The sequence below is a fragment of the Coturnix japonica genome, chromosome Z, assembly GCF_054131305.1.
Source record: "Coturnix japonica strain WE chromosome Z, WE-NBRP24, whole genome shotgun sequence".
Classification (NCBI taxonomy): Eukaryota; Metazoa; Chordata; class Aves; order Galliformes; family Phasianidae; genus Coturnix; species Coturnix japonica.
Genome location: NC_140702.1, coordinates 31,627,710 through 31,638,798, shown reverse-complemented (window position 1 = coordinate 31,638,798; position 11,089 = coordinate 31,627,710). Strand labels below are relative to the sequence as shown.

Below are 11,089 nucleotides of genomic sequence, written 5' to 3'. Positions count from 1 at the left end.
TGGTAATTCAGCAGCTTGCCTTTTAACTACATTCAAGTTAACATCGATAGCGTAAGAAAGAGACTGCAGCCACTAACTGTTAAAATCTGTATGAGATGAAAACGAATAGGCTGAGCTGTACAAGCAAATGTTCCCTTGAATGTCTTAAGAACTGACTTATGAGTCAGCTGTAGCAACAAATTATAAACTTGGAAGTGGCACGTCTCACAGTAAAGTAAGATGAGAAGTAAAGCTGCCTGGGCAACATTTATTAACTGGCCTAATTACACAATAGAACTACAGTGCTGTGTTATCCATGGGCTGGATTACAAGAGGCAGAAGGTCAGTGTCCAGGGACCTGAGCTGTTACTATGAACTGAAGCGACAGACTCCTCTGATGCCTAAGTTTTCCCAGGCCTATGTCCTGGTCCCAAAATATGATGTGCTTGGTAGGCAGCTTATAATGCAGCTGAGGCCTCCAACTCCACTTGTTCAGAGCCCTTAAAGGAAAAACACGTATGCAGTAACTTACTCTCTTCTGCATTTTTGCAGATTTGAATTTTCACAGCTAAAGCAAGTTTTCATTGATTAGTTTATAGGCAGAAAAAAGGCATGCAGACCAGTGAGATGACTAGCAAGAAAATCCCACTGCTTTTAAACATTTGAAAGCTAGAGTGTTTTATCTCAGGGAAATTCATTTAATCTAGTTTTATCTCATGATACCTGCTCTGGCAGCTTTTAGCATATTGGGCATTTTGTCTGCACCAGTTTGGATCAATTATTGCAGCGGGATCATCAGCTATCAGAACACACAATGAAATTATAAGGATTTTTATAAAGATGTAGTGTATTATCATAGTTGAGACATCTGTGATCAAAAGTTTGTCCCAGTGAAGTGTCAGGGTATAATGTAAGCACTGTGTGAAATAAAAGAGGGAACAAACATTTTTAAGTATTTATCATAAGCAGCAATCCACATTTCCACCCTTAAAGCACAACTATTAGTCTTCAGCAAAGTGAATTCAGTGTTAGAAACGGATCAAAGCTTTGGATACTGACCATGAAGGCTGGTAACAACGGCTGTGTAAACTTTATTCTGAAGGTATATAGTGGCACCTTTGAGACTGCATTGTAAAACGTAAGCTGACCTGAAAGAGGCAGAAAGCAAGCTGAAATACATGCATAATGCTGTCTAACTTTATCTAAGTTTGATACTTTTCCAGGAAAACATGCGGAACAATTTCCCTGGAACAGGATTAGTTTATTCTATGACTGAAATTTTTCAGCAGCTGTAGCAATTAGACGAACTCAGGTCATTTGACATCATGAGCATCATTACATGAACAGCTCTGTCTCTTTTTGTAAGAGAATGTCAATTGGAAGCATCAGTAACGTACCACTTTGCCTTGCATTGCTTCAGCTAGACACAAATATTCAAATAAGCTTACCAGCTCAATTTAATAGAATCGTAGTTTACCTCCATCAAAGTTGCAGTATACTCCTAATCTGTCTGGAACAGGTATATCCAGCGTCTTGGACTTATTATTATGTTTCGCTGCAAGTGTGTTTTGCAGCCAGTTGTTGACATGGATGCACCAGCTTATGTTAGTCTTTCCCAGCTGATCGTATTTCCCCAGGGTTTTATAGGCCACACCCACACTGTAGGATTTGCAGTCCTTCTGTGCTCTCACTTCCCAGTAGTGCTGTCCGCTTTCAATAGCATTGTTGCCTACCAAAAAAATACGTTTAGTTGCTATATGTGTATCTTACAGTTTTTGCTTTCTTACAGGCATCAGTTAGGTTTGCTCTGTTTTAGCTTCTTTAAAGATTTTGAAACAAAAATCTGAACTACTAGTAACAAAAAGAAAAAATATCCTATAAGTAGAATATTCTATAAGTAGATTGTATATATACATATATTTCCTATCTGCTATATTCTATATAGTAGATTCTATAAGTAGATAAGAGAGATAAAGCAGAAAAAGGAGATTGTTTTTACTTATATCCACTTAACATCAACTCGCACTGAAAAGAAGTGAAGGCCAGTCACTAAGAGCTTTTTAACAGAGGACTTCAAAAGACCTAAAGTCACTTGGTATAGCTCAAAATTCTAGTGCTAAATAGGAAAGACTACCCCTGTGTGGGGCAGCATCAAGTACATAGCTTTGAATGAACTCAGATTTATCCTCCGATTCTTACCTAACCTGACTTCAGAGTCATTAAAAAAAGTTTACTTTACCCAACACGGTGTATGATTCGCCAGCAAAACGATCTCTGTTGCCCTTCGCTGTGGCCTTTCCACCAATAGATGTCCGCTTTGGAGATGTACCACTTCTAAGAAAAGAACCATTCAAGATTTGCACACTACTACAACAATGCACATCAAAACAACTTTTCCCAAGCAAGAGCCAATTATGTTGCAAAAAAACATACACAAGCTACTGAAATGGCAGTCAAGTTCAGCCACCAGCAACACAACTGTAATAGTCAGCTAGTACACATGCACAAAAACTGAGATGGAAGACATGACAATCAGGAAAATGAAAATAAAAATCAAGATGTAACAAGTTCAGAGACAGAAAACATGGAAAAAAGCAGATGTGTGGCACACAGACTTCTACATAAACCAGTATTTTGCCTGGAATACTCAGAACCTAGGACAGCTTCTATTTTTTGCATAAGATTTCTAATAACCATGTAAATCAGCTACAACAGTTGAGTATGAATGTACTACTGATACTTGATGCAAAGATACCTAAATTTTAGTATCAGTGAATGGAGAAAAGAACACCAGTTTTATCTTAAGGACAGGTTTTTCAGTATACATATTGCTTGGATAAACTGTAAAAGAAACCCCAAGAAGGAGTGCAACCCAATGAAGAACTACAAGAGGAATAAAACAATAACTGTAACTTCAGAAACGACATTTTGAAGATGATACAAAATGCAGGAATACCAAATCTAAGCAGAATTAAAGGAGATGAAGCAAGACTTCCAGAGTTTAATGTACCAAAACCCTCCTCAAAAAATTAAATATCAAAAAAATATATTGAACAAGGGGGGTTTTATTTATTTACAAGTCTTTCAAAGACGACACAAAATTAAACCATGCCATAACACCCTGCACTGAGCAGCACACAGCAACATCATGGGAATCTTCATAAAATTTAATATCTAATCCTAATTAAGAAAGGTTCTGCTTTTGATAAGTATGATCAGAAAAATCTCCCTTAGGAATTAGTAACAAAATAAAAGGAGAAAACTTTGCACTAGAGAATATATTAGTGAGCAATCAGTCGCACTAGAGAATAATTTTTAACCCAATGAGGTTTCCTAACATTTCCAAATATTTTCTTTTACCTTTGTTATCCCTTCAAAATATAATTCCTAAAATTTTAATGATTAAACAAAATGAAAGCCATTAACAAACTACAGGGAACATTAAACCTTGGTAGTCAGAAAATCATGTAGGGTTATTACTTTAAAAGCAATTAGCAAAACTCCTCAGAAGCAGCTGTGCAGTTTACAGCCTTAACTTCACTGGCAAAACTTAACCAGTATAGAAAGCACATTACTTCTGACATATTTTAGGGAGATCACCAAATTACCACTCCCAGAGTCTAGTATACTAGAGCTTATATACAAAAAAGGATGCTTTCCCTTTAAACTTCCTACTTCAGCTACAGTTTGGTAACACTAATTACTGCTTAAACTTCTAGGATAAGTACAATGAAGTTGAGCTTGTTACTGTTCTGACTCATTCTACCCTGATTTCAACTTTCTGGAATTGTTCTCAAACACTGTTTCACAAGGGGTCAGAAAATGCCTCTTCTGCTTGGTACCACAATTAAAATAGCCATGTGGCAATCAAAAGCTGAGTTGTATTAAGCCTTCATACAAAACCATGCTAGAATAAATTGTTCCTCTTCATTTATTTTGATCCAGTTAAGAAAGACTTCAAGAAATCACTGCTCTCAAACTGATGATTACCTTCAGCACCACAACCTAGCATATAAATTAGCAGTACTGATCAGACGCTAGCAAACCTTCTAAATTGCTTGCAAGAACTACATGAACCAGGTGAGAAGCATGCAATACTCCGAACTACAACAAAAGCTTTTCAATGTTGTTAATTTTAAAAATGTGTAGTTTACTTACCAAGGGAAAAAGAAACAAGCAGTTGCATTAAAAAAAAACAAAACAAAACAAAGCAAAACCAAGAATTAAAGCAGCATTTCAGGGGGAAAACACTCACTGTAAAATCCATCCTGCTTTAGACAGAGGCCATTCATTAGCAAATCCAACAAAAGCTTGCAGAAAGCAAGTGTGGCCACTTAGAGAATGACTTTAAGAAAAAAAAGCACGTACTTTGCTAGAATTTGGTCAAAGCCAGGCATACATTAAAAGGTCTCCAGTGTAATTTCTTTCAGATTTTCTTTAAATGGCCACCTGCATGGGCTTTCTCAACTAAATCTAACAGCCTTTAGCAGTTCCAACAACAGCATTCAGTATTTAGCATGAAAGCTGGAAAAAAACAACTCTAATTTTTATGTATTTATTTATTTTTAAGTGCTTACCTCTCCCTTCAGAAATGGAAAGGCAGGAAATTTTACAGCAGTAAGTCAGTTTGGTGCCCTCTTTCTAATGCAGCACAGATTTTTTTTAGTTAACAGAGTAACTGATGTACTACTTCTACTCTTCAATAACAAAGTCATAGTTTTGTGACTATGATTGCCATCTGTAGTACAGCAGTCAGCCTCAGTTTTATCTTTTTTCACCAAAGAAAACAGACTTAAGCAACATTCATTCTCTTTCAGAGAAGACTAAGGACAGATATCTGAAGTTACCACAGAATGGCTTAAAAAGGTTTAAAGAGACTTTAAAGACCATCCATTTCCAACTCCATCATAGTCAAGGATGCATTCTCTAGACCAGGTTTCTCAGAGCCCCTTCCAGTCTGATCCAAGACATTAAAACAGTTTTACAGATACGTTACAATCATTAAGAACCTTACATCCGACATATCCTTCCAGTCCTTAAAAAATGCTTATTTGCCATGTGAAAGAATTATTACCATATTACTATCTGCCAACCATGGAGTTAGCTTCAAACTTTATTCCCTCTAACACAGACTAATTTTGTGCTGGTACTTTTAAACAGGGAAAAAAAGCTTCCTGTATAAATCAAAGATACTAACTCTCCTGCAAGAAAAGGTGAGCCTGAGATACAGTTGAACATGACCATATCCTACCAAACCAAAAGCAAGGACTAGGGAAGCCCCTTACTGACAGCTATAGAAACAAAAGAGACAGACTCCCAAGGTTTGTAGAGCAAGAAGTCAATGCCCCAAGCTTAAAAAATCTAGTTCAGCAGGCATTGATAGCTTCCCGTTGCAGAACTATAGGCAGCACACAGCTTCAAGAGCTTGTTTCACCCACAAGTTTCTCAGTACTGCTAATGTCAAACAAAAACATATATCCTCCTGATGGATACCACAGAAGAGTAATATCTGTGAGAAATGAAGACCTGCGCATTTGCTTTGATCCCACAACTACAAAGCCAGAGAAAAAGTACAAGAGAGTAAAAAATGAATTTCTCAAACAGGAGTTCTAATAGAAAATCATAACAAAAGTTCTAACTGAAAACACAGTTTTACAAGGAATAAAGGAATATTTTGACAGCCTTTACATAATAAAAATGATGCTTTCTCATTTGAAAAGTTGGTTCAGTATTATAACTGCTATTAATTTTTAATATATGTACATATATATTTTTTCACATGTACCATCAGTGTAAACTCTGTCATCTTAGAAGACATGAAAACACATTTTTTCCTCTGACCAAAGACAACAGTTACACAAGTTCAGAAGCAAAAGTAGCTGGATTCAAAAATAAGACCTAAAAATACCAATAGAATTCTCAGAAACAAACAGTAGGTGCATTTGGAAGAATCACCATTAAGTCACTATGCAGCAAAAGTTTAAAAATGCATATTGCATATATATATCTGTTGCATACAGATGAATCTGTAAATAACAGGGATCTTTGTATAAATTCTAGAAAGCATAATTCTTCTACTGCAAATCACACTTCCTGCACACCAGGAGCTACTCTGGTAGGACTGTTTTCCAGTCACTAGAAAACATACATAATCTGTGAATACACAGTCAAATTCTTAAGGATTTTATAAAGCACATATATGCTGTTACTGATAAAGGCTATTAGATTGCTCATTACATCAAGCAAAGGGATTTAGCAAAGGTTCTCAACAAAACTACATGTTAGATAGATCCTAAAAATGAGGTATATTATCACCTTTTACTGCTCTTCAGTGCAGTATTCTTGCCACTGTCAGACAGAAGTATTCATTAAACAACTGTTCCATTATTACAATAAATTGTCCACATTTTAAAAATAGCACTAAGTTACCATACTTCTGGCAGTATATGCCTACAAGGGGCATATTTGTTCACATATTATTTCAAGCAGTGTTGATTATTCTTTGAAGATCCAGTTGAAAAATCAACTGCCTTTGAGGAAAAATCATTTGACCACCAGGCTCACTGCTGTGGATGTGGTTTTCCAGGTGGAAGGACCCCACACAATAGGAGAGACTGAGGGACTGCTGAAGGAAAAGCAGTTCTGCAGAAAAACAGGTAGTAGTCCTGGTGGACAAGTCTGCAACGTGCCCTTGTGCAACACTTGGGCTACCACATCCACGGATGCATCAAAAAGCCAACCTCCAGCAGGCCCCAAAGCATTCAACAAAAGATATGTTCTATTACAGTTATCTTCCACTATCTGGTTTGTCTTATTGGTACCTTTTCCTCACCTGAAAAAGTTATAAGATAAATTCAAACATCATTTACAGTACCAATTTAATTCTTAACTTTAGCTTTCCAGAAGGACACAGCAGCCAGATCTTTCCTTAATTACTTTTATAGTAGAAAACCTGCCCATTTATAAATATTGATCTGCAAAACTACAGAACACAGTTTTGGAGCTGAATATTAGTTAATTCCCGACATTTACCTCATCTTATTTTAGAACTTTGACTGACACCTTGGCAAATGTATTTTGCAAAGACTCACAATCAACTTAATGTTTTAGACATTTATGACTTATTCCAGAAATAGCCTCTACATCTGTTACAGGGGAGGAGAAACAAAGAAAGAAAAACCCTTGCAGAAAACAACTTCTGAGTGAAAATTCTTTTTGTGTCCCACTGTTGTACCATCCATTTAACTTCTCACTACTTCCCCCTTTTAATTGCAAAGTAATGCACTTCTGAAAGTACAGAGTTCTTACCTGCTTTTATTTTCTTTCCCTTTTACTTTTTCTTGGCCTTTTCCTCCTGTAGGCTCCCATTCAACATAGGAATCTTCAACTTTTAAGTTTAGATGAGATGAAGTATTATCCAAATCAAATACAAATGCTGCTCAAGACAAAATGTGAAACAGTGAAGTGAAATAGCATTCCCTCCCTCTAGTGGAGAATTAAAAATAAAAAATAAAAAATGATGGAAGTAGTAGAGAAATCATAACATTATTATTTTTCTTAAAAGAAACATCACTTTATTAGTATGATGCTTGCAATCATGGTAGGAAGCACCTTAAAGAACAATAATCTACCCTTAGTGTACAGGTTATATCAATATATTTTTTCATCTACACAATGCTGCAGTGTTACTAATTGAATTCAACTAGTCATTTCTGCTAGTTACAGCCTACTTGGACTCTTACAGTTACGACTGATTTAAAAAGCCATTCTCATTCTCCATGCACCACAGTACTGATTCTCCAACAAGGTATTTGTGATTAATAAGGACTACAAAAATGCAGAAAACTAAATTGTCAGGGTAAAACATAAGAGTTGAACTGCAATGTCCATTACAGATACAAAAACAGTAGAGGATGCATGAAACCAGAAGAGAACTGGCATGTGCTGCAGTCAACTTCTTCGTCCAAGAAAAGAAAATGAATACAGCACTCTAAGTCCCCTAGAGATACTTATAAATAAACTATGCTGTGAGTGTCCATATACAATCAGCTATTATAGTTCAATGTTGAAAGTACACTTGAGATTTTATGATTTTGGAGCTCAGCAGCACACATCTTATAACAAAAAATAAAAATAAAAAAAAAATAAAATGAAGCAAGTATGTGGCCACAGATATCAAGTTTCTATGGGCTGATTACTAAAGAAAGTTAAGATAGAAAAATATCACAGGCAGTCTGAAAACCAGAAGTATGTTTCTGGTACTGGATCGAGGAAAGTAAGTAACTACAGTATTCAAATATTAAAAATATGAACACTCTACAATGACCATTGCTTAGAAGTATTAAAATAGTTATAAAAAAGTTATGCATACTGCTTCATTCAAGTTACAAGTAATTTTGTTTTTATTAACTGACTACAATAACAATTTATATTTTAATGGTCTAGTTTGTATCAGCAATTTTGCCCATTATAGTACAGAATTTGCACTAGTTAAGACTATCAGAATCATTATTTCCACCAGAACAATTAAGAATTACATTCTGTTACAAAACATCACTGCCATGGAATTATTCTTCTAGTTTACTGGAAAACATCATCAAGGATCCATTAGCCTCAGATTACCTCAGTTTGGTTTTTAAAAAAAATAAATACTTACCATGATTAGAATATAAAGCTACAAAGTTAAAATATCTATAAAGACTATCAGAGGGCAGGAGCACCACCCTTACTAAGACAGGCTGAGTGAGGTGGGCTTTTCAGTCTGGAGAAGGCTCCAGGGAGATCTCATTGCATTACTTAAAGGCAGCTTATAAACAGGAGGGAGATCGACTTTTTCACAGGCAAACTGTGACATAATAAAGGGGAATGGCTTTAAACTAAAAGAGGTAAGATTTGGGTTAGATGCTGACATATTACTTACTAAGAGGATGGTGAGTCCCTGGCACAGCTGCCCAGAGAAGCTGTGGTGCCTCACCCCTGAATGCACTGAAGGCCAGGCTGGATGGGGCCCTGGCAGCTGAGCTGGGGGGGGCAGCCCTGCCATGGCTTGGGGTTGGGACTGGGTGAGTTTTAAGGTGCCTTCCAACCATTCAATGCTTCCTACAATACAAGATAAGGTTAAAGTCTTTCATATTTTACCTTCTGTTTCCAGAGTCACAGGATCTGAGTATTCACCTGCCACAGCTTTGTTGCAAGCTTGTACTCTAACATTGATATATTTTGTATCAAACTTCAGACCTAAAAAAGTAGATGATCAGAAAACTGATGTGAGATTAACCATTGACACCTTCACAAGACTAAGATCTACTTCATATTGCAGTCTTCCGTTTATGCTTTTTTCCCAAACTAATAAAACAAAGCAAGTTTAATGTATCATCATGAACTTAATTTAAAAGTGAGTTTTTATTATAACCTCATACTCCAAATATGAGAAAGAGCTGTTACTGTTCAAAGCATCCAAGACCAAAATGAAACAAACAACACTTCATTACATACAAACAAACAGATATTCTGCAAAGCTTCAATGGAACAGGTTACAGCAATATTCTTAGATTTTAAGCATAAAACACCTTTACCTGACAGTGTATATTCAGTAGCTTTAATATAGTCTATCACTTCCCAAGAATGTTCATCTTTTACACGAGCAAGCCCATCGAAGTTGGTTTTCCTGTATTCCAGTACAAAGTGATCAACTCTGCTGTCTTCTTCAGGCATTCTCCATGATACTGTTATACAGTTATCAACAACCAGACATGCTGCCAAATCAATCACTGGCGCTTTAGGAACTGCAGAAAACAAATACACAATCAGCTCTAAGGAGAAATCAGAGTCAATACAGTATGTTCTCTTTGTGTTTATTAGAATTCAGAAACCACCTACAGCCAACTAACAAACATTTCTTCTAGGGAATAAAGTCCATTATCAAAGCACAATAAATGACTGTACGTAACTTCCACTTAATATGCACAAAAGAATAAACATGCATTGACATCAGAATTAACATTTGCATCATACTTTACACGCTAGGGTTTTGTTAATAAGTTAATCCTCTTCTGCAATCAATAAGTACATGTAAGAGCAGGGAGGAACTGAGCCCACAGATATGACCCTATGTTTTGGGTAACACTAAAAAGCTTTATTTTTCCTAGTCTTTTGATTAATGCAATAGGTTTGTTTATGAACAAATCTCTTTTCATCAAATTGAAAAGCACTTAAGTTACTTGCTTGAAGTGACTTAAAGCACTTTGAAGTGTTTGAAGCACTTCTTTCTCAGAGCTTTTGGAAACGGGATCTGCAAAAGCGTTTTTGTTGTTCCAGCATTTACAACAGCTTCAAGGAGGCCTGAAGTCAGTATTATCAAGCAGGAACATTTGAGAAAAGTACAACGCTGATGCATCCATGGGACTCAGATTTGACAAAACTTGACAAAACTACAGATTTTGTCAAGAAAAAAAGGAACAACAACAAAAACACCACTTTTCATAATACTCAAAGACTTGCACATTTTTCCACACAATTATGACCAATTAACCAATTTCTAATTATATTTGGGTTGTCTTTGTGCAATTGAATCTACTATTTGTTGAAGAGATTCTTAGCAGTGATTGCTCCCAAATAACAACTGATGACAGCCAGCAGCATCACTTCAATTATACTTAAATCATGTTTAGAGATGTGCAATTTCGTTGTCTATCTACAAACAGCTTCCAGAAACAGCATCTTCACTAGAAGCAGGTCTCGTTTGATTTATGCACAACACACCTTTCCACATTTACTTGTTCAAAGAGATCTGTACACTTTCCCATTTGATTAAAGGAAGTACACTCAAACAAGCATAGGTTTAAAATGCTTGAGAACAACTAAGCTGCTCAGAAGAAAAAGCAAAAGTTTAAGTCTCGCTCCACCACAACACCAAGATTGTTTCCACCTTCCCACATTAGGTCACATCAGGAAACACCATCAGGGCAATTCTGCCTATAATTTTGAGCTATCAGGTTTCAGTGCCAGAGTTACTTGATAGCTTAGCGCTACAGAAAGTAGAAAGCTATATCCAGAGAATTTTCCAGTTTACAAATGAACAGCCAAGCAATATAAATTTCTTTTGCATTTA

The 11,089-nt window shown here is 36.1% G+C and overlaps 1 protein-coding gene across 9 annotated transcripts in view; it reads right to left on the bottom strand.

Moving 5' to 3' along the window:
• The window catches only part of FSD1L (fibronectin type III and SPRY domain containing 1 like), a 32,646-nt gene that overhangs the window by 5,947 nt on the left and 15,610 nt on the right, over window positions 1-11,089 (bottom strand). For 4 of the 9 annotated variants that reach the window (XM_015849629.3, XM_085528617.1, XM_015849634.3 and 1 more), the window contains 7 exons: window positions 9,555-9,764; window positions 9,118-9,216; window positions 7,288-7,414; window positions 6,295-6,327; window positions 2,219-2,313; window positions 1,457-1,708; window positions 1,039-1,127 (listed from right to left, as the gene is read on the bottom strand). In XM_015849629.3, coding sequence (XP_015705115.1) covers window positions 1,039-1,127; window positions 1,457-1,708; window positions 2,219-2,313; window positions 6,295-6,327; window positions 7,288-7,414; window positions 9,118-9,216; window positions 9,555-9,764 — 905 coding nt within the window. Of the gene's footprint in view, window positions 1-1,038; window positions 1,128-1,456; window positions 1,709-2,218; window positions 4,133-6,294; window positions 6,328-7,287; window positions 7,415-9,117; window positions 9,217-9,554; window positions 9,765-11,089 lie in introns of all 9 variants that reach the window. The other 5 variants (XM_015849632.3, XM_085528620.1, XM_015849630.3 and 2 more) reach the window with 4 other exon arrangements.